This window comes from Engystomops pustulosus, chromosome 2 (genome assembly GCF_040894005.1).
Source record: "Engystomops pustulosus chromosome 2, aEngPut4.maternal, whole genome shotgun sequence".
NCBI classification, from domain to species: domain Eukaryota; kingdom Metazoa; phylum Chordata; class Amphibia; order Anura; family Leptodactylidae; genus Engystomops; species Engystomops pustulosus.
In genome coordinates, this window is record NC_092412.1 from 167,143,896 (window position 1) to 167,168,809 (window position 24,914).

General features: G+C 41.1%; 1 protein-coding gene across 1 annotated transcript in view; it reads left to right on the forward strand.

Moving 5' to 3' along the window:
• Positions 1 to 24,914, forward strand: part of SYT2 (synaptotagmin 2) — a 371,992-nt gene that overhangs the window by 25,340 nt on the left and 321,738 nt on the right. Inside the window, exon 2 of the mRNA XM_072137239.1 lies at positions 21,157 to 21,345. Coding sequence (XP_071993340.1) covers positions 21,162 to 21,345 — 184 coding nt within the window. The 5' untranslated portion in view covers positions 21,157 to 21,161. The remainder of the gene's footprint in view (positions 1 to 21,156; positions 21,346 to 24,914) is intronic.

The following is a 24,914-nucleotide window of genomic DNA, read 5'->3' on the forward strand; positions in this document are numbered from 1 at the left end:
TCTATGTGACAGCCCGAACTTGCACAGTGACAGGGGGGCGATATTATCAGTTCCCTGTCACAGCAACCCCTATATACAGTGAGAGGCATGTCCCTGTATATAGTGAGAGACATGCAGGGAAGATCCTATGTGCACCTGCAACATCCCCCACCGGGGCCTGACCTTTTTCAATGGCTGGAGGAAGCTGGGGTTCTGAATACTGGACCCACTGGCTAGTGTAGCCCAGCGCACAACGATGATCAAGGGGGTTGGTATCAGGAGCGGAGGAATCATCCATAGCCTGGCAGGTCTCCAGCAGGTGCTGTGTGCAAGAAAATGGAGGGAGAGGCTGACAGAGTAGGTTTCTACTTGGGGCAACCCCTGTATGTAGAAGGCATCCCTGGTGATGGTGGATGGGGAAACCCTTGGTGGTGATGGTGGATCAAGGGATCACTCAGAGGCAGGTTAGTGCAGAATAACTTAAAGTTATTGGAAAAGCAAATGGCAGGCAATGGCCTTAATGGCTGCACAATTTCAGCTGGAAGGAGATAGCTGGTCAGAGTACAGGTCCTCAGAAAGGTGGTTGCTCACAGCCTAGTTAATAGCTTCAGGCTGGGCTAATAGAGATGGAGCCAAGTCTAGAAGGTGAACCTCTGCTCTGGGCTTAGTCTCCCGACTGCCCCAAGGTGTCGATCTGGAACACTGACTATGAAGCTCTGACTGAGCTGCACACTGAACTAGATTTTGGAATACTCTGACCATGTGCTCCCACCCTCAAGGGATTTTGTAAACTCCCCTTGTGTGGTAGCAAGCACACTGTCTAACCAATTCACTCCTTCCTTTTAGTAATTACACAGTGTTCAATTGGATAATAACATTAACTCCTTGCCTCCCAGGCAGAGGCTTACAGCTGCATTTCAAGATTTTCATGCTGGAGACCTCCTATTGAGGTGCTCAGGCTTACTAGACAGCTCCTGACATGGAGAGGGACACTTTTGCAATACCTACATACCTTTTGCATCTGCAGGGGCAGAACATATACAATGTTGTTGACGGCACCAGGGTTGGTATCAGACTAAATGCATTACATGAGCATAATACAGTTGGTTGCCCTACCAACCTTTACTTAGGTAAGGCATGGTGTCATGTCCTGTATTTCACTCCTTGCACCAATGCCTGAAATTTGCCCGAATACACATTACCAAGGTGGCATTACATGAAATACAGATGAAGAGATGGTCTGATACAGTCTTGACACTTATAATAATAATAATTCTTTATTTATATAGTGCACACAGATTACGTAGCGCTGCACAAAGCATGTCAAATTGGTCCACTTAGCTGCAAAGCCTATAAAAGGGGTTAGTGCAAAGTAACAGATAGTAATATATACTATCTTTGCAAACACCGCATTGGCATAAAGTAGCACAATGGGTACATGACTTATAAATATGGCTACTTGTACAGTAGTAGAAGAAGTAGTAATGTCCATTTCTTGAAAGATCACAATCGCAATCACAAAAAATTAAATTTTCTTGAAGAATATCATATAATGACTATGAGTCTCTCAGAGGGCTCCGCTGCGTTAGAGTTCTTTCTATGGGCACAGTCTGTGAGAAAGGGGAAAAAGGATAGAATCTCGTCTTCGATGAGGGGCCCAGTCCTCCTGCTTTCTAGCACAACAGGGGATAAGTCCAGGAATATCTCTGGTTTATGAACTAATTAGGGTGAATGAGTCCCAGGATAGTTTGTGGCTCAATAAAGTAATGGGTATTATGGGCTCAGCCCAACTGGGATAGCAAAGGAATAGCGTAGTCCTATTTACAATGAAAAGAGTACCTTTTAAGGGTTACAGCCCTTATGCTGGGAAAGCTGGTACCCGTGAAGGTAAAGATTATCCCGCACAGGCTTCGGCATAAAAACAGGGCATGCAGCCCACTTTATGGAGATTTTTTTTAAATAAGTGGGGTTAATGAAAATCAATGCATCAATCATGGTAGTCCAAAACATAATGATCAGAAAACAATAAGTGCAATACGTATCAGCCTAAAGTTCTATAAGAAACTTGAAGTATCACGATTTAGTCCATGAGGTTCCAAGCTCTGAAGTTCAAGGATCCAGAAGGATTCTTTTTACTTCAGGAGTTTTATCCGGTTACCACTCCTTCTTGGTTATAATATGTATAATTATTTGATACAGTGATTGTGATAGATTGTGATTGTATTGACGAAAATGATGGTGGACAGGTAGCAGTAAATTGTTTGTTCTGATGGTTGTCCTATCCTGGAACTTACTGATTGTGTGGTTTCTGCTACATAGATGAGCCTGCATGGGCACAATCAAGTAGACCACAAATGTGGTCTGGACGGTGTAATGGTCCTTGATGGTAAAGGATTGACCCGTATTGCTAGAAATGAAGATAACCGAAATGGTTATCAATAAGGATTGATCCGTCCGACCAACGCTAACCAAGGTTTGATTGCTCTGCCCCGAGTCACCATCTTATCAGCGTAAAGTGGTTCCATCAGTTTCTGGTCATTGGGCTGCAGTGGTCGTCAGCGTCCTGAAGAGGAGATTCGAGGACCGCTGGTGGGCTCGTGTTCCGTTACGCCTGGAACCCTCGAAGCTGTGGGGAAGTGGAGCCTGGATTTCGTTGGTGTTACAAGTCGTATAAATCTGCTCAGCAGGACACTGCTCTGTTTGATATGGCACTAGTCACGTTTTGACGCTCTTCTATGCAAAACTTCTTCTCTCATTCATACTTACCTGCATTTGTGTATCTATATGGAGCTAGCCTAATAATAATTAACAACTAACTCTCTTGCTTCCATCGATACTCTCCTCCAATGTTTGTTGCTGCTATAATTGGTTCTTTCAAGTCCATTATAACATTTGCATGGCGTTTTGTTTTTTCATCAAAGACTTACCATTCATTTATGAAATACTAAAGAACTGCTAGGTCTTCCCTTATTAATAACCGACTCAGCCTTTTGTGTGGCCCGTTACTCTAACAGCTGCTGGGAGCTACTCTACTAACAACAGACTTTGCTGTTATCATTGACTCTTAATCCCTGGTTTGGAGCTCGTCCACTAACAACAGACTTTCCCGCTATCATCAGTATTCTACTTTGTAATCTAATGATTGTCCGGTGTTACCGAGTCATGTTACTGCTATCGTGTGGTTTGTTTCACAATTTAATATTGGTTCAGACCTATTTTGTGCTTAACCATCTTTGTTTGTATTGATATTTATCCAGACAGTCGGGGGAAGTGTTACATTGTCTTTCCTGGTTTCACTAGTATCCTGTGGACTAGTATAGTCAGTGTGGACGGTCATCTCTTGGGGTGTCCGGTACACCAAGATGACACGCCCAGGAATGAAAAGAAAGGGGCTAATGTTACCCCGATAACCTCCCCGATTAAAACACCTAAATGACAAAATAAAATAGAGAAAGTAAGGGAAAATGCCATGAAGAAGCTGGATAAGTTCTCCCTCTCTCCTCGTCCTATAGAAAGGAAATTAAACAACCAGAGGCAGGAGGTTATAGAGCCCAATAGGAATATGGATCCCGTGACATCAGGCAAAGTAATGGGCCAAACAAGGGGGTCAGGTGAAGAAGGGTTAATACAATCCGCTGAGGGGAAAATTAGTCAAGCTGGCAACATTGGTGGAAATGGCCCAGTTACAGAGGCTGTACCCTTGACATCTTCAAAAGACTCAGCTGAGAAGGAAAACAGTAGTGGGGGAACCCCAACCCTTACTGAAATTTTTGAGGCGATCATGCAATGTAATGGTGCTATAAAATCACTCACTACTGAAGTGGGGCAATTCAAGGAAGACCTAACACAAATTAGATCAATGGCCCAAAAGCAAATGGAACGGTTAGCTAAGGCAGAAACTAGAATTTCGGATTTGGAGGATGGGTATAGTAAAGTATGTGAGGAATTGAAGGCACTAAAATATGGAGTTGAGGAACAGAAAAAGAAAATGACAGATCTAGAAAATGGTTTTTTTCTTTTTTTTTTCTCCTCTTCCTCTCTCTCCCTTCTCTGGTCTTGCGCTACTCCTACCGGGTCTACACCCACACATGGGTCCTCCCTTGAAATTCCTAGTACTCCCTTTCTCTGGTCCTAGTAGGTACAAAGATTCTACTTAACACTTTTACTAGAGTAAATTGTAGTTTATGAAAATTTTGTCATGGAATGTTAGGGGATTGGGAACCCCGCAAAAGCGATTAGCAGTTTGGGATTTAATACATTTTCACCGCCCCGATGTTATAGCACTTCAGGAAACGCATTTAGTACAGGATAAGGTGGATGTTTAAAAAAAAAGTTGGTTAGGGAAGGGTTATCACTCCTCTTGCTCCTTATATTCTAGAGGGGTCTCACTTTTGTTTCATAAGGATCTTCAAGTGCAAAAAGAAAAAGTTATAATTGACACTGATGGTAGATAAATATTTTGGTATGGAACACTAGAAGGAAATAAATGGGCTATAGCAAATTTGTATATTCCTCCACCTTATTCCCCACTGATAATTTTACACAATTTTACACTTTCAGCTCGGCATGGGGGGATCCCTACATTATGATGATAGGGGATTTTAACACTGTCTTGGATTTTCACCTAGACACATTTCAGGTTGCACAGGGTAATATATCTTCACATAGGAACTCAAAATTGGATGGTATGCTGCAAAATTTAAATGGTTGGATGTATGGAGGGTGTTTAACCCTAATAAACGTGTATATTCATGTTTTTCAAAGTCACATATGGTATTTTCACGTTTGGACATGGCCTTTTTGAATAATAAGGCAATACACTTTGTCAGGAAGGTGGTATATGGGAAGAGAGGGGTTTCAGATCACTCCCCCTTAGTGCTAACATTAGAAAGAAACAAGCACCGAAGTATTAGAACTATTAGGATAGCACCTTTTTGGTTAAATTTGATAGGGAAGCAGGAACGCTTGGTTAATGAAATAAATACATTTTTTAGTTGTAATAAAGGCACAGTTAGTGATGAGGTGGTTTGGGATTCGGCTAAGGCGTTTATAAGAGGGGAATACAAATCTCAAGTGTGTTATTATAAAAAAAAAAAGGAGAATAAAGCTATGCGGGAGTTGGAATCCCAGGTGGAAGCTTTAGAAGGTCTCTTTATTAAGTCCCCCTCAGAAGTCAACAGGCAGGCTTGGGAGGAAGCTCAGATGTGTTATGTGGATCTGACTAAACTACAGGCGGATCGAGGGGTTTCTGCACAGGCCAGAAGATGGTACTTGGAAGCAAATGTATCAGGCAAAATGCTTGCAAAGTTAGTTAAGGCTGATAAGGAAAAGGAGCATATTTGCACTATTGAGAGACTTGAAGGAGGGGAGACTGATGACCCTGCTGAGATTTTGGAGATCTTTACTAAATATTATGAGGATCTGGATACATCTAAAAGTACTAAATCTCAGGAGGAGCTTGAGAGGTATTTTGGGGACACTTCAATCCCCCTAATCTCAGAAATGGGGAAAGAGATTCTTGACCAGGATATAAAAAGGTCGGAGGTTCTGGAGGTGTTATCTCGATCGGCCGGAGGAAGTGCACCAGGGTTGGATGGCATTTCATTTGAGTTCTATATGCTCTATAAGGATGAGATCATAGACCATCTAATAAGTATATGGAACTATTCATATCATAGAGGAACCCTCCCATCGTCAATGAGGGAGGCATTAATAATTTATAAGAACGATAAAGACAAGAAAAAAGTAGATGCATATCGTCCTATTTCATTAATTAATGTAGATAATAAATTATTAGCCAAAGTATTGGTAAAAAAATAATTAGAGTAATTGTCCATATGGACCTAGAGGGCTTTATGCCCGGAGGTTCAACATTTGACAACTTACGTAGACTGTTTTTAAACATGCAACATAAGCCATCCAACCCCGGTCATAGATCCCTGCTTTTCCTGGACGCCTCCCGGGCCTTTGATACCCTAGAATGGTCCTTCCTGTGGTATACCTTGGAAAAAATGGGGTGTGGGCCTAGATTGATTACATGGGTGAAACTTCTCTATGCTGATCCCTTGGCAAGAATCCTAGTTAATGGGGAGATGTCAAGGTCAATTAGGCTCTGAAGAGGATCTAGACAGGGCTGCCCGCTCTCCCCTCTATTATTTGCCATTGCTATAGAACCTTTGGCCTGTAAAATTCAACAGGGTAGGGACATCATAGGCTTTATGCAGGGAGAGACCCATGAGAAAATCTCACTGTATGCAGATGACGTTCTCCTCTACTTAGGCTCTCATGGTTCAATTGATAAAGTATTCCGGGTATTTGAGAACTTTGGCCAGTTTTCTGGCCTGTGCATAAACTGGCACAAGTCTGTCTGGCTTCCGTTAGAGAAGGCAGGTACTTACACCCCTAAAAAAGTGGTCGTTATTGGTAAGGGGGAAATCACTAAATATCTTGGGATACATATCTCAGAAGATATTTTTGAATATATAGAAAGAAATGTCATACCGATCTTAGGTGAGTTGAGGAAAAAGGTTCAACTGTGGAAAAAGCTCCCGATTAACATGCTAGGCAGAGTTGCCCTTATTAATATGATATTGCTCCCTAAGTTACTCTATGTGCTTTCTGCAACCCCGATAATTATACCAGAAAAGATTTTTAAGATTATAGAGAGTTTGTTTACGGATCTGGTTTGGAGAGGTAAACATCCCTGCCTAAAGATGGAAAGATTAATGCTTCCTACTGCAAAAGGGGGTTTTGGGGTTCCGGATTTAAGGATTCATTATATGATTGCGCAACTTAAATATCTTGCGCTCTGGGATTCCAACCCCCTTAATATGTCTCGTAAAATAGGACAACCGTACTTAAGGTACGATGCTTGGGAAACACTAGAAGTGGATGCTTGCTAAAGTGAGCTGGGTAAACCATACATTCAAATTAATGCGCCATATCTGGAAAGAACTCCAGAAAATAACAGAGTTGAAGGGATATACCCAATTTACTCCTCTATGGGAAAATAGGAAATGGGGAGTTCCAGTGGTCAACTATACAAAATGGATAGAGAAAGATATTAAATATATGCGCCAGATCTTGGATAAGGGTATACTTAGAAGCTTCAGTGATCTACAGGAGAAGTACGGTTTGGATAATATATGTGTATATACCTATTTACAGATCTACCACTGGTGGCATACAGTGGAGGATTCGCAAAGGAGAATGTCACCACTACCCCCTATTTTAGTGACCCTGAAAGCCATGATGGGGACCAGGTTTAAAAGTAAAAACCTGTTCCGACTGTGGCCAGTACCTGATAATAAAAATAATAAAATAAGAATCATGGATAAATGGGTAGAGGTGGTAGGGGTATTGAACGAATCTAAGTGGACTGAAGTGTTAGGGGATATAAATAAGATATGCAAGATACCCGCACAACGGCTGTCATGCCTATTTATTTTGCACAGAATATATTACACGCCTAAACAGCTGTCCAGATTCGGCTTAAAGATATTCAGTTGTAATAAGTGCAGTATGCCGGAAACGGATGATATCCACATCTTATGGTTTTATAAACAAACAAATAGGTTCTGGGGATTGGTAGTTGACGAGATTAAAAAATATACGGAGGTGGAGTTGTCAAATACATTATAATAATAAATAATAATCATCTTTATTTATATAGCGCCATCAGGGGACATATACAGCTATAATACATTACAAAGAAAAAACAGTCATATGGAACAATAGGAGTGAGGGCCCTGCTCACAAGAGCTTACAGACTATGAGGATGAGGGTGTTGACACAAAAGGTTGTATAATGGTCCAGCCATTCCATGAGTGTGTCCTCGGTCTTTTGGAGAATGAACCCTCACACAGTAGGGGCTTTGTTATAAAAAAATTACTATCTCTCGCAAGATTTTGCATAGTTAAAAAGTGGATGGCAAAAGACCCGCCTAACGTTATGATGTGGAAGAGAGCGGGCAATAACACTATTTTTGCCGAGGCAACAATGAAGAAAAAGGGTAGCAAAAGAAGTTATGATAGATTTAGGCATACATGGCATTTCTGGATAAATAAAAACTTCAGTAGGGAAGAAGCTTCTGTCCTGGTATAAGGTGGGAGTGGACAGTTAATAGGGTGATGGGGTACCTGGGAAGAGGAGCGGGGGCAGGGGAGAGGAGTGGGGAATAAATGTTTTGTATCAATAAAAGAAAATTTTATAATAATAAAGGATTGACCCGTATGGGGATCATAGCATTTTTGGGCTTTGTCATATTTTACGCAGGGTTTGTAGAAATTGTTGGCGAGGGATACATGAGTTTGATCCAATGTCCGTCCTAATGAGAGAATCCCTCAGATTTTTGGGGCGTCTAGTGCATGCTAGTGGGGGAATTTGGAACACTGTTTAGTAGGGTAAGTTTGGGTAAAAATGTTCCAATGCAAGGTTTTTTTTTATCTCTAATGGGATCTCTGACCCTAGTATTGGAGATTCTCATTGATGAACTGTCTCAGGTATCCACGTTCATAGACGTGTTCTGCCATTTCTTCAATTATGGTTGCCTGGATATTTGGATTACTTACCAGGCGCCTAAACGGGAAACTGTGAAAGGGGAATTGGGTTTATTGTTGATGGTGGATGACAGCTTGTGTAGTCTAGTAGACTGTTACTGTTATTGTCTTTTCTGTAAATCTCAGGGGATACATTACTGTTGTTGTCTTTGATGATTAGAGGTATCCATTCAAATTGATTTAATGGGGATCATGATGTACAGTGAAGTCAATTTCTGGATAGATGCTGTTAACAAAGTGGTGGAGCTGGTTCAATGTAGACTCTGTGCCCTCCCAAAAAATGGCATCTATGTACATTTTTCTGTTGTTGAAAGAGGGGATGTGGGTAGATAAACTTTCTTTCAATGGAGTCCATATAGCAATTTTCATAGGGGGCAACATTAGAGCCCATTGCTGTTCCTTTCTTCTGAATGTAGAATTGGTCCTGGAAGAGAAAGTAATTCTCCCCAGGATCAAATATATTATGTCGATGTATATAGAGAGATACGAGTAAATAGTTTCCATCAAGGACCACTACACTTGTCTGACCACATTTGTGGTCTATTTGATTAAGTGCCCATGTGGGCTTATCTACAAAGGGGAAACCACACAATTGGTAAGTTCCAGGATAGGACAACACAAGTCCACCATCAGAACCAACAATTAATTGCTACCTGTCCCCAATCATTTTAGTCAATACAATCCCAATCTACCACAATGAGGTACCAAATAATCACAGATGTTCCCTGACCAAAAAGGGTGGTAACCGGATTAAACTCCTGAAGAAAAGAGAATCCTTCTGGATCCATACGCTTCAGAGCTTGGAACGTCATGTACTGAATCGTGATTATGATACCTCAAGTTTCTTATAGAACTTTAGGCTGATACGTACTGCACTTATTGTTTTCTGATTGTTGTATTTTAAAAACCAATGTCATTTTATCCCCCAGATCCACTAAACCTCCATACCAGTGATCTCTTCACCTTGGGGGGTTGGTAAGAACATGCAGGCTCTTCCTTCTCTTTCACTCTTAGCCCCTTAATGACTTGTGACATAGTAGTACGTCATGCTTTGCCTGCGGGTGAATGGAGAGGGCTAACGGGCTGAGCCCTCTCCATAGCCGGTTAGTGTTTTCTGCAAATGCAGCAGATGCAGCAAATACTTACCGGTAACACCTGCGATCAGTGCTAGCACCAATCATGGTTGTTAAAAAATCCATCGCGGCCGGCAGATTTGCCCATCTTAGTGAAGATTGTTGGGGGACGTTGAACGGTTGCCATGACAGCCTGTCTGGTTTTAACCTATTCATTACAATATGTGATTTGCACATTGTAATAAATGAGGAGGAACATCCCCATATACTGCCATACTGTAGTATAGCAGTATATGGTAGGCAACCTAGGGTTAGGGAGTGTGAAAAATTGTAGAAAAGAAAAAAAAAAAAACTATATTAAAAAGCCTAAAAATTCAAATCACTCCCTTTCTCTAGAACTGATATAAATATAAATAAACAGTAAAAATCATAAACATGTTAGGTATTGCGGCATCCCAAAATACTCGATCTATCAAAATATAATAACTGAAAATTTCACTTTTTTGCCATTTTGAAAAATATTTTAAAAACCTATAAAAAGTGATCAAAAGGCCATACAACTCTACAACAAAATAGAAGCAATGAAAACTTCAATAGTTGCAAAAAATGACACCACCCACAGCTCCGTACACCGAAGTATGACAAAGTTATTAGTGTCGGGTGATGGCAAAATACATTTTTTTTGTAAATGTATGAAAACATTATAAAACCTATACAAATTTGGTATCCCCATAATCGCACCATTCAAAAGAATAGAAATGTCATTTGGGGTGCACAGTGAAAGCTGTAAAATCCAAGCTCACATGAAAACGCTGCAAATGTGTTTTTTTTTTACCAATTTCACTGCATTTGGAATTTTTGTCCTGATTCCCAGTACACAGCATGGAATACTAAATACCGTCGCTATTAAGTGCAATTTGTTACGCAGAAAACAAGCTCAGCTCTCTACATGGAAAAATAAAAAGTTATAGATTTTTGAAAGTGGGGAGTGAAAAATGGAAATAAAAAAAACAAAAAAGGGCCAGGTCTTTAACCGGTTAAGGACCGGGCCCTTTCCCGTTTTTTCATTTCCATTTTTCACTCCCCACCTTCAAAAATCTATAACTTTTTTATTTTTACACGTAAAAAGCTATGTGATGGCTCGTTTTTTGCGTAACAAATTGCACTTCATAGTGATCACATTGAATATTCCATGCCATGTACTGGGAAGCGGGAAAAAAATTCCAAATGCAGTGAAAATGGTGAAAAACCGCATTTGTGTCGTATTCTTGTGGGCTTGGATATTATGGCTTTCACTTCACGCCACAAATGACGCATCTAATTTATTCTTTGGGTCAGTACGATTACAGGGATACCAAATTTGTATAGGTTTTATAATGTTTTCATACATTTACAAAAATGAAAACCTCATGAACAAAAAATTTATTTTTATTTTGCCGTCTTCTTGTGCTTATAACTTTTCCATACTTTGGTGTATGGAGTTGAGGGTGGTGTCATCTTTTGCGACTTTTGATGATGTTTTCAATGATATTATTTTCCGTTACAGGGTTAAACGCAGTGAAAAACCGTTATTATATTTTGATAGATCAGGCATTTTCGGACGCGGCGATACCTAATGTGTTTATGATTTTTACTGTTTATTTATATCAGTTCTAGGGAAAGGAGGGTGATTTGAATTTTTAGGTTTTTTTATTATAATTTTTATTTTTTTTACTTTTTTTTATTTTTACTATTATTCAGACTCCCTAGGGTACTTTAACCCTAGGTTGTCTGATCGATCCTACCATATACTGCCATACTACAGTATGGCAGTATATGGGGATTTTACTCCTCATACATTACAATGTGCTGATAGCACATTGTAATGAATGGGTTAACCCGAAGTAGCTTCGGGTCTTCGTGAGACCCGAAGCTACCATGGCGACGGATCGCCGCTCCCCGATGATGTCACGGGGAGCGGCGATCCTCGGAAAGATGTTGGAAACCGCCGGCAGCTTTGCCGGCGGCGATCAGCTAGAAATCACCCGCGATCGGTGCCGGCACCGATCGCGGGTGTTACCGGTAAGCCTTTGCTGCAATATGCAGCAGAGACTTACTGGCTATGGAGAGGGCTCGGCCCGCGAGCCTTCTCCATGCATCGGAACGCGACCGCCGCCATGAATACACGGCGGGCGGTCGCGAACCGGTTAAGGGATTTAATTTTATTTACTTTCCCCTCATTTCATTTATTTAACATTTTTCTTAATATTATTTTTGTTCACTATAAACCTTTACATCTCCAATTTTTTAATATTTTACAAATTTCAAAATCTTTTCTTAATTTTTCATTTTATTCATTTCCTTCATCCTCACACAATAATGACACATACTAGATTCTCAATCGGGCATATTTACTTTCAATGTCACTGGAGTTCACTTTATGTGCATTGTCTGTGTATGATGCTATGTGCGGAGATTCACTAAGATCTTGCTCCTGAAATCATGAATGTGTTGCTTCCCTCCACTGGTCCAACAGAGTTCACCATCTTTTTTGTGGTGCATCTTTAACATAGGGTGTGCGACACAATTTCAAAGTTAAATACGGCGCTCATTCCGAATCAGTTGGACCAACCAACGGCACGACCCCTAATTTGTGTTGCCAGTGCAGCTGCGCCACAAAAAGGGTTTTGTGCGACATAATAGCAGCGCAGACTCTTCTTAAATACCTGTGCAAGCTGTTTAGCCATGAAGAACAGTGCGACTATAGCATGGCGCAAAGCCCTTAGTAAATGTGCCCCAATATGTTCTACACACAGTATCATACATACTACACATCAACATTCTTAGCCTTCGACGTACACGCCATCCACTGCCAAACATATTCTATCCTATCCTCAAATATATTTTATTCCACTCACATCTAGTACTGATAGCACACACGCATGCGCTATATACTCTATTAACCACTAGAGCGCACTTGGTAACCATAGACGCACCTAGCCGGTCCAGCGCATCAAACTCCCAATATATTGTGGTTTCCTATCTCTTTGAAATGCGCTACATCCCCTGAGTACTGTTAAACTAGACGCAGGCACACACACATCTCAATTGCTCTTCTCTGTTCCCTCAGCCGGCCTCTGTTCAGAATCTCTTATTATTCCCTTTACAGCCCTGCATATCCACCTGGTCCCTAGATCCTCTGGTGATCCTTACTTTGTTGACAACGTAATTACCGATTATCTGTGCATACTGTATACTTTGGTTATTTATTATCAGGATGAGCAAGATGCAATAAGATAAACCCAAAGAGAAACCACTTCGGCAGGAAAGATATGAGAAGTCCGGTATCAAACTTACTGTATCTATTTATTATTTAAAAACATGCTTTTCGGTTTTATACTGGAACCTTCCTCAGGCATAAATTTAATCATACACAGAGAACATTATCTATTTTTTGTTTAATACATACCTGGGCACTGGCGGTTTTGATAAATATTTATCCACTTGTCCATTAGACTGCAGATGGTACGCAGAGGAAAATCCAACTTTACTTGAAGTTGGCTGCACAGGGAACACCAGAACCGGGAAACAAACTGGACGCCTTGGTACGAGACAATGTGCAGAAGGAGACCATGAAGCCGGAAGATGGGGAGGAAGAACAAGCTGGGAAGTCGAGGGGATGACGGTAGACCAGGCAGAGGGATGAAGTGGGACATCTTAGAAAACCGAACTGTGACCATCCAGATAACAGTATTCCTGTAAGATTATGGAAGATCCATAACAAAGTCCATGCCGATGTGAGTCGACGGGCAATAAAAGAAGCGGACCTGCTGGCTTGAGGGAGCATGATTTGTTATGGGCACAGGAAGTGCAGGAATTCATAAAATCATGTATATCCTTGACCAGATCTGGCCAGAAGTAGAAACGAGATATGAGAGTTACAGATTTCTGCACCCCTGGGTGCCCAGCCATACAAGAGCAATGTCCCCAAGTTAGTATCCTCTTCCAAAGAGCTGGTCGGACATAGGTCTTGGCAGGAGGAAACTGCCTTAGATCCACAGGAGCGGCAACAGCCAATTACTCGGGCAGAATAATGTGTCAAGGAACTTCCCCAATTACCCTGATGCCGGATACAACAATTTCTTTCCTTAGAGTTTTTCCTTGGCTCTGTAGATCCCTTTTAATTGAAGTGATGCTTGGATGTGATGTGTGAAGGTAACCCTGGGCTTGGTAGGCTATTAACATTACAAGATATATTAAATAAGAACCGTTATGCTTGATGAATTTTAGGATAGTTCTCTCAGGTAGCGGTGCTCCATTCTTTGTCTAGTAGTGCTGCTTTTTTTCTTTACTGGAGATGATACTCCATTTTTGAAAGAGAGTGACGGCTTCTTTACCGTTATTGAGTAAAGTTAAACCCATTTCTGAAAATGAGTAGCTTTACTGAGTATCCCTACTTGTAACTGATGTTGTGTTCTCTCAGTTCTTTGGTGGCTGTGAATACTCTTTGTCTGCTTAGTGTTGCTGCAGATAGGATGGAAAATACTGTGATAACTTTGCAGCGTCCTGGTAGGTCTTTTTTGCTGCTCACGGCTTTAGCTTTTGCTTCTTTGAATTGAAAGAAGGGGATTCTGGTGATGACGTCTCTTGGAGTAGAGGCAGGCACGCTTTTAGGTTTTGGAATTCTATGAGATCACCAGATCTCTTTTTTCTGCTTCTAGGATAAGAGCGACAAAGTAGTCAATAAGGAAGTAATGGAGGTGGTCCGTGTCTATGGTTTCAGCAACCCTTCTAAATATTAAGCCCTGCCCTCACGATCTGCGAGCTTTAGCTTCATAGTTGATATTTTATCATTTGACTTGTGATAAGCGTCCACTACGGATGTGTGGGTTTTAGTGAATTTTTCCATCTTATCCTATAGATGAGAGGTTCTGTCTCCAATGTATGTTTTTTCATTTTGCAAAACATTTAATGCATTATATATATATTTTTTGCAGTGATTGCCTCAGAGCACCCAACATGTCTGCCAGCACGTGTCTCATTGTGTCTTCTGATACTGGGATGGAGGAAGCAGGAGTAGATGTTATGGCTTTGGCTGAAGGGAGTGCTCAGTGCATTGTTGCACAATGTAGTGCTCTGTGTAGGAGAGCTTGTGGGTTATTGCAAGGTAGCTTGGCCATTTCCTGGCGCCCCTGGGTAAGGCATTGTGGGGCTGAACTGAAAAGATGTGATGTTGCCGGCGTCTGAGCGGAGTCCCACTCTTCTTTTGTGCCCAGTTTATGTCAGGGGGCCTCGTGGGGGAGAGTAGTCAGCGCCATTTTGGTTTCATGCCAGGAATAGTAAGCCGAGTCTTACTGGTGCCACTTCCTTCCTTCTGGGCTCCCCCATTCTCGCAAAGGGTTTTCTTGCTGTTTTGTCGGTAAGTGATGACTTCTTGTAGCTGCTAATGACTTGGAGTCCGTGGAGCTCTCCTGGATTACGTCCGCTTAGTTGCGTATCCGCCCCTGCCCCCCCTTTATAACTATATACCCCCCCATAATAAATATATACAGTCCCCCCATAATAACTATATACAGTTCCCCTATAATAACTATATACACCCCCCATAATAATTATATATACAGTCCCCCTATAATAACTATATACAGCCTCCTATTATAACTATATACAGCTCCCTATTATAACTATATAAAGCCCCCATATAATAATTATATACAGCCTCACTATAACTATTTACAGTTCCCCTATAATAATTATGTACAGTCCCCTATAATAACTATATACAGCCTCCTATAACTACATATACCCCCATAATAACTATATACTGTCCCTCTATTATAACTATATACAGCCTCCCTTAATAACTATATAAATACCCCCTATAATAACTATATAGTATTGTGCTCACTATCCTCCATGCTGAACTCATCTTCCTTTGCGGTGTCAACAGCATACTTGCACTGGTGGCGCAGTGTGTGATGTAATCTTGGTACACCTCCGATCAGTTATTGAAGAGCTCTGCCATTGACTGAAGTGTATGGAGATCCCCACTCGGGGAGCAGGACCCAAATATACTGTGGGTGATTTGGGTGGTCATGCGATCGCCTGAATTGCCCACGTTCGGCTCTGGGGCGTACGGGGCGTAGTGGGGGCCCTGGGGCGTATGCCCTGGGTGCCTTCCCTATAATCTAGCCCTGATCTTCCACCATGTTTCTTTACAGCTGGTTCAGTACAACATGAAACTCTGCCCCTACAGCATGTCTGCTTACTGCAGAGAGCTTGAGGTAAGGAGACATGGATAAGCTGAGGTAATTGTAGGGTTGTCAGTGTGCTTGGGCAGGGTATGGAGAGTGTGTGTTTCCAGGATGAAAAAGGGTGTTTGTAGGGTGTGTGAAGGGAGGGGGGGTGTTTTTGACAAGATTTAGTGTTTTTTAGTGGGAAGTGTGTGAGTTGTAAGTCCAGAAGAACATACATACGGGGTAATTTTATCACAGCCTGTATGCCTGAAAACAGGTGTACAAGCTGTGATTTTCTGCCCCATTTACGATGCTGAGGGAACTGTGACTTCTTCTCCCTCTGTGGGTGGGGAGGGAGAGGTGGCCATGCGCATATGCACTCTGTCTGATAGCAATGTAATATATGCACTCTGCTTGATTAGTTTTATTATATATGTGCTCTGCTTAAATCTACCATTATATATACATTCTGCCTGCTAGTAAGATTATATATTTGCTCTGCCTGATAGTGATGTAATATGTGCGCTCTTCTTGATAGCGATGTAATATGTGCGCTCTTCTTGATAGCGATGTACTATTTTCACTCTTCCTGATAGGGATGTAATATGTGCTCTGCCTGGTAGCGATGTACTATGTGCGCTCAACTTGATCGCAATGTATTATTTGCGCTCGGCCTGATCGCAATGTACTATTTGCGCACTGCCTGATATTGATGTATTATGTGCACTCTGACTGATTGCGATGTAATATATGCACTGTACTTAATAGTTTTAGTATAAAATCTACTGTCTAATTGGTTGCTATTCTGCCACAGGTCATTAATATGAGCTCTGATCTTTGATTGGTTACTATAGGCAATGAGTATAAAACAACTTATGTGTGAGGTAACATGGATAGGGATACAGAGATGGGGGGAGATTTATCAGAAATGTTGGAGGTAAAACTGTTCCAGTTTCCCATTGAAACCAATCAGAGATCAGCCGTAATCTTATAAACAGCTGTGCAAAAATGTAACTAAAGCTCTGATTGGTTGCCATGGCCAGGTAGAGCAGTTCTGCTCTGACACGTCTAATCAATCTCCCCAGACAAAGTGATAGTCAGAGGCAGTCACTGAAAGAGACAGTCAAAGACAGTCACTGCAAGGGGAACTTAATTAAGATGATTTTTATGCCTCAGGTCCTATACATAATACTCCAATTTGGATACCACAGCGATACTTTCAAAATATTCTGTCGATCTTTAGAGCCTTAGTGTAGAAACAAAAATCTGCCTGTATACATTACGAGTACCTCCAGAGAACAAAATATGCAGGGGGACTGGCTTTACCAAACCCCTGGATGTACTTCATAAGCTCCCAGCTACAGCACTTTAAGGGATGGGGGAAACATGAAGGCTGGGGAGTTACGGGCAAGTTGATCTGCCAATGGTCTAGATACCCAGTTCCGGCGATGGCTCTGGAGACGTGTTTCCAAAAGATACATAATACAACATTCCCTACACTGCAACTAATGAACAAGGTATGGAAAAAGCCTTTAAAGACCTCACGCAACTCAGTGGCTTGACAAAATACAGTCCTTTATGGCGTTATCCTAACCTGCCGGAAACTTTCCGATTAGAGGGCTTTTCTCCATGGGAGAGACATGGGATAGTATCGATATCACAAGTATTGCAGGAGGGAAAACTTAAATCCTTTGAGAAAATAGGTGAGGATTTTAGTATTACAAATAGGCATTTCTACCAATACTTGCAGTTAAGCCACGCGTTACATGCGCAATTTGGGGATGAAGAAATCCCTATCCGATCTAGCATACTGATGACATATATACTAGAGAGGGAAGATACAGCTGGTATGATCTCATTCGTATATTCTTGGCTGGTGGGAAAATATCTGGACCGCTTCCCGTATGGCTCTCGCGGTAAATGGGAGGTGGATGTGGGCCCCATAGATGACAATGAATTGTGGAACGCCTTGGAAGTGGTCCCCCTGTTATCTCCCAGTGAGGGGCAACGCATGTCTCAACTGTTTATGATTTATAGAGTCTACAGAACTCCGTTCATACTGCATAAATACGGGGTAAGAGCTGACTGTCCAAGATGTCAACAGTCTGATGCACATCTGTTACACATGCTGTGGGAATGTGGAGAACTGGAGGACTATTGGAAAGGGGTTTTAGACTTGTTACATCAGGTGTTCCAAATTCAGATAGCGCCCGACCCTAAAATGTGCCTTTTGGGCATATTACCTGAACAAATGCAGGACACTTCTGCAATAATAGGGGTTTAAAGGGCATAATACCCGGCACCCAAGGAGATATTGTTTCATTGGATCAGGCACATACCACCCACCCTTAGGGAATATAAAAATAGGATGAACAATATTATTCGCTTGGAGTATGGGGTTTATCTAAAAGGAAAGGCAATAAAAAATTTGAAAGTATATGGGGTCAATGGTTAGACCACCCAGGCCTTCCGTCGGGAGCATTGTTATTATCTATTAGGCAAGGGTTATCGTACCTATTAGCTAGTGCGAATAGTAGGGTCTCTTAAGAAACTAATAATACAAGGGACATCATCATATAGGGCCTGGGTACTGGTTAACCCTATAACGCCTGTAAGGGGCGGGTGAGAAATACACTGGACTGGAGGTTGGGAGGGGGATTGGGGAGATAGCTGGCTGGGAGGGGGGAATCATGGGTTACGTTGTATCTGTCACGCCAGATGTTCTGCTGGCTTATTGTCTCTTGTCCTTGTGTACCAATGGTGTAACTGTATGTGCTGTCTGCGTGCAACTCAATGTTACAAAATATAAAACTGTTAATAAAAATGTTTTGATCAAAAAAAAAAAAAAATTGTCAGAGACTGTCAATTAGAGAGACAGAGAATGTTGGACGGTCAGAGACAGTCACTGAAAGAGACGGTCAGAGAACGTCTGAGACAGAGAGGGTCAGAGACAGTTACTCAAAGATACGGTCAGAGACAGAGAAGGTCAGAGACAGTCACTCAAAGAGATGGTCAGAGACAGAGAAGGTCAGAGACAGTCACTCAAAGAGATGGTCAGAGACAGTCACTCAAAGATAGGGTCAGAGAGAGTCACAAAGAGGCGATCAGAGGCAGAGAAGGTCAGAGGCAGAAACGGTCAGTGACAGTCAGAGAGAAATAGATACATAGAAATATTTTTTTGTTAAGCCATTCTATTTTGTTATAGCTAAGGGCAGTTATTTCCTATCCTGGGCAGATCTACAGCTGGTTATATATACATTCTGCCTGCTAGTAATAATATATATGCTCTGTCTGGTAGTAATATTAGATATGTGCTTCATTATACAAAACGTAATTGTAGGCTGGCTAAGGTGGTATTATTATGGAGCAAATATTTATGGAGGTGGGGGTCGCCAAAGTCTTTTCTGCCTAAGGCACCAAAATACTTTGTCCTGGTTCTTGTGCCACGGGTTATTGGCCGAGGCATTAGCTTGACGGCACCAATAGGGGACGTAAGCACTTAGAGTGCCTAGAGCAGCATTAAACCTAACTACGGCCCTGACCATGGTGGGTGACACATAGAGCGCCGGAGGAGGCGAGTAAAGCTTTATTTTTTTAAAAAGGCCTCCCCAGCCTACCTGCTTATTTTTTCTAATTAAACTTTTTCTAATTTTTAACTAGACCAATGTGTCACGAAAAACATGCTGCAAAACTGAATATATAAATAATGTACCCCAGGAAAGGGGGATTGGGCTGTCTCTCTGTAGTTTGCCTCAGGCAGCAGAGAGGCTAGGTTCTCTATAGGTCATTATGATTATTGAAAATTTAAATATTTTTGTTATGTTATGTTTTTCAAATTTTATAGAATAAAACCTAATGGGAAAAAACACTCCTTTTCACCATAACACTTTTATTTTGGTCTATAGAGCTTTTTTTCACAGGACATGTTGGAGTTTATAATAGTACCATTTTGGTATGGCTATGATTTTTTATCACTTTTTTTTGCGTTTTACATGAGACAACATCAGAAAAAAATATTTTTTTAACGTCATTCTTTGTGCAGTTTTAGTAATGATGTAGTCATTACAGATGCAGTAGTGCCATATAATTGGGGTGTGTATGGTGAATTTCACTTTTTTTTATCTTATATGTCATTTTTATATGTAAAGTGGCTTTGTGGGCATTTTTATTACTTTATTAGTTTATTTTTATTTAAAAACATTTTTTTAAACTTTTTAAAACTTTTTTATTTGTTCCACTATGAGACATGAACAAGCAATCATTTGATTGCTTGTCCTTTATAATACTCTACAATATTTATGTATTGTAGGGTATTAGAACTGTCAGCCTATGCAACGTTGGTGGACAGCCATTTTCAAGTCTCTCCATATATGCTCAATTGGGTTTAGGTTATATTAGCTTTGTGCCTAGGGTCATTGTCTTGTAGGAAGGTGAACCAGTCTGAGGTCCAGAGCACCTCAGGAAGAGGTTCTCATCCAGGTTATCTCTGCACTTGGCCAAATTAATCTTTTTTTCAATCGAAACCTGTTCCTGCAGCTTAAAAACCCCCCTATAGCATGATGCTGCAACCACCATGTTTCACTGTTAGGATTGTATTTTGCAGGTGATGAGCAATGCCTGGTTTTCCTCCACACATACCGCTTAGAATTACCAAAAAGTTGAATCTTCATCTCATCAGACCAGAGAATCTTATTTCTCCTAGTCTAGGAGTCTGTGTTTTGCCTTCATATGTCTTTCATATGTCATTGGTAGAGGGCTACAATGATAGTTGACTTTCTGGAACTTTGATCTTGTGTTTCTCCTTTGCCGGCTCCTCTCTATCGAAGAGTTGTGGTTGTCCCAAACTTCTTCCATTTAAGGATTATGAAGACCTCTGTGCTCTTAGGAACCTTGAGTGCTGCAGAAATGTTTTGTGACTTTGGCCAGATCTGTGTCTTTCCACAATTCTCTCTCTCAGCTCCTTCCTCATGATTTTCATGTGCTATGACATGCACTGAGAGGTCTTATACAGACAGCTGTGTGCCTTTCCTAATAAAGTCCAATCAGTTGAATGGACTCCGCAATGAAGGAATCGATCCACCTCAAGGAGGTTAAAAGAAGGAAATGAACAGCTCGTGAGTTGAATAGGAGTCTCTTCAATTTGCTGTAATGAAACAAAAAGTAAAAAATTTAAAGGGGTCTGAATACTTTTTGTACCCACTGCATTATTTTGGTAATACCTTTTCTATCATTTCCCATTCTTATCCCAGATAACCATCTTTAAGGTTTCAGAATGAATTTCGGAATTAGTAAATATTTCATATTTAATCTCCTTTATGATTTTATTTGCAGCCATCATGCATTTCAATTTGTTCAAGAAAGCTGAACCTCCACCTGAAGCTCATACAATGGCAAGCACTACAGAAGCACCTATTGTCTCACAAGAGAACACCACTGCGGTTGCTGGATCAGGGGATAAAAGTGCTGACACCTTCAGAAAAATTCAACAGGAACTTATGAATCAAATAAATAAGATTCCATGTAAGTGTACCATATAATATTATTGTGGCTTACATTAAACTAATATCTTAACTATTTAAGAAGTGTCTGCGCTGAGATTGTGTTGCACGCAACCCTTTTGTGGCACAGCTGCGCTGACTTCCATGCGTCACAAATTAGGGGGAGTCCCATCTGACGGTCCGACAGATTCAGACCGAGGGCCTTATTTAACTTCCAAATTGTATTGCACGCCCTATGTTAAAGGTGCACCACAGAAAAGATGGTAAACTTTAAGTGAACTGTGTGAATTTGTAAGTAAATGTGCCCAAATATGCGCATGGCAGAGGCCAAAGGGCATTAAAAGATATTCATAGTGACAATGGTCTTTCATTCAGCATCTTCCTGATGCAGATGAGACCATATGCCCCTTACAAAGAGTTCTGAAATTAGTCACAAGGGGTATTTTTTTATGGTTCACTTTTTTCAGTCCTTAATGGTTGTTACAGGGATGGATCTTTCTTTTTGTTGTACAAATAAGAAACCAACTTTGACAGGTAAGTTAGACCTCCCAATGAGACCCCTCTCCCAGTTAATTGTTATTGTTTTTAAAAATGGATTGCCGTGAAGAAAAAATATACTTCCCAGAGGAGCAAACATCCATGGAATCAGCTCTATTTTATACTCTGATTTCTTCTAAATGAAGACATTGACAATCAAGGGCAAACTGGGAATTTAAAATGGCCCTGGAAAAAACTGTAAAAGTGGCCCCATCTTATGGGCCGAGTCAAAGCAAGTGGGTATGGTCAGATAATGTGGGTGGAGTTATGACAAATAGTTGGTAGATGGCCTTAATGCAAAACAAGAACGTCTTTTACTAGTAATTGAGTCTAATGTGCAAAGAATGTGACCTGTCGATCAGTAAATGATGCAAACACACGCCCCGGTAAGCCTTAAATACCTTTCCCTTGTGCCATACATGTACAATTCAGAGAAAGAGTAGATTGATACTGCCTACTATGTACAGGAATAATGCCACATTTAGAATAACACATTCAATCTTGCCTTCTATATACAAAATAAAACTACTACAATACCTTCTCCCATATAAAAGCTAACTACTATAATACTGCCCCCTATGTACAAGGATATAACTACTATAATACTGCCCCCTATGTTCAAGAATATAACTACTATAATACTCCCCCCTATGTACAAGAATATAACTACTATAATACTGCTCCCTATGTACAAGAATGTAACTACTATAATGATCTTTTATTTAAAAACTTGCATCAAATATTACAATAAAATCATGGAATGCAAGTAGAAGGTAATGTCACATGAATAATAAAACAGACATAACACAATTGCTGACATATGGATGTTCCTCCAGTACTTATTACTGGGGTTGGTTGTCATGTCTTTCCTATAGACGCTCCTTAGAATCTCTATGATGTTACGTGTTGCTGTATTCAGGGTCAGGACTTCCTTACTGATGATCAGACAGCAGCGGGCACACCTTAGATGTGAGATGGTCACCACATTTATTATATGCAGGGTGCTCTTACTGTATCTGCTGAGTTCTGGCTGGAAATGACCATGCAGCAGATGTGGTAGATGTACAGTCATGGCCACAAGTTTTGAGAAGGATACAATTGTTAATTTTTACAAAGTCTACTGCATCAGGTTTTATAGTGTCAATTTGCATATACAGGCGGTCCCCTACTTAAGAACACTCGACTTACATACGACCCATAGTTACAAACGGACCTCTCGATATTGGTAATTTATTGTACTTTAGTCCTAGGCTACAATAAACAGCTGTAACAGTTAGAACAGGTGTCTGTAATGAAGATTTAGTGTTAATATTGATTCTTATGACAACCCAACATTTTTAAAATCCAATTGTCGCAGAGACCAAAAAAGTTCTGGCTGGGATTACAATGATAAAATATACAGTTCGACTTACATACAAATCCAATTTAAGAACAAACCTACAGACTCTATTTTGTATGTAACCCGGGGACTGCCTGTACTCCAGAATGTTATAAAGAGTGATCAGCTTAACAGCAATTAATTGCAAAGTCAATATTTGCCTAGAAAATGAACTTTTTCCCCCAAAACACATTTCAACTTCATTGCAGGCTGCCTTAAAAGGAGCAGCTAACATCGTTTCAGTGATTGCTCCATTAACACAGGTGTGGGTGTTGATGAGGACAGGGCTGGACATCAATCTTTCATGATTAAGTAAGAATCACACCACTGGACATTTTAAAAGCAGGCTGGTGCTTGGCATCATTGTTTCTCTTCTGTCAACCATGGTTATCTCTAAAACAAGTGCAGTCATCATTGCACTGCACAAAACTAACAGGGAAGAGTATCGCAGCTAGAAAAATTGCACCTCAGTCAACAATCTATTGCATCATCAAGGAATTCAAGGAGAGAGGTTCCATTGTTGCCAAAAAGGCTCCAGGGCGCCCAAGAAGGACCATCAAGTGTTAGGACCATCTCTTAAAAGTGTTTCAGCTTTGGGATCGGGCTACCAGCAGTGCAGAGCTTGCTCAAGAATGGGAGCAGGCAGGTGTGAGTGCATCTGCACGCACTGTGAGGCGGAGACTCTTGGAGCAAGGCCTGGGTCAAGGATGGCATCAAAGAAGTCACTTCTCTCCAGAAAAAACATCAGGGACAGACTGATATTCTGCAAAAGGTACAGGGAGTGGACTGCTGAGGATTGGAGTAAACTGATTTTCTCTGTTGAATCCCCTTTCCGATTGTTTGGAACATCTGGAAAACAGCTTGTTCAGAGAAGACAAGGTGAGCGATACCACCAGTCTTGTCTCATGCCAACTGTAAAGCATCCTGCAACTATTCATGTGTGGGGTTGCTTCTCAGCCAAGGGAATTGGCTCTCTCACAGTCTTGCCTAAAAACACATCCATGAATAAAGAATGGTACCAGAATGTCCTCCAAGAGCAACCTCTCCCAACCCTCCAAGAGCAGTTTGGTGATCAACAATGCCTTTTCCAGCATGATGGAGCACCTTGCCATAAAGTAAAGGCGATAACTAAATGGCTCAGGGAACAAAACATAGAGATTTTGGGTCCATGGCCTGGAAACTCCCCAGATCTTAATCCCATTGAAAACTTGTGGTCAATCATCAATAGACGGGTGGACAAACAAAAACCAACAAATTGTGACAAAATGCAAGCATTAATTGTGCAAGAATGGACTGCTATCAGTGAGGATTGGGTCCAGAAGTTGATGCCAGAGAATTCCAGAGAGAAATGCAGAGGTCCTGAAGAAGAAGGGTCAACACTGCAAATATTTGTATTTCTGTATGTGATAAAAACATCTGACAAACACACATTAAAACCAGAGGGCAACTGATCATGTGAAAATATTATATTTGTGTCATTCTCAGACTTATGGCCATGACTGTAAGGACTGGGACATAACCTCCCACACTGAAACAACACTCCAGTAGATGATGTTGCATGGTCTCCAGGTCCTGCTTGCACTCTTCCCCAGGACAGGATCTATCTGGCACATTCCTGCACTCAAGGTTTGCTCTAACAAACATTTTCCTGTGAAATGACAGCTAAGCCACATCCC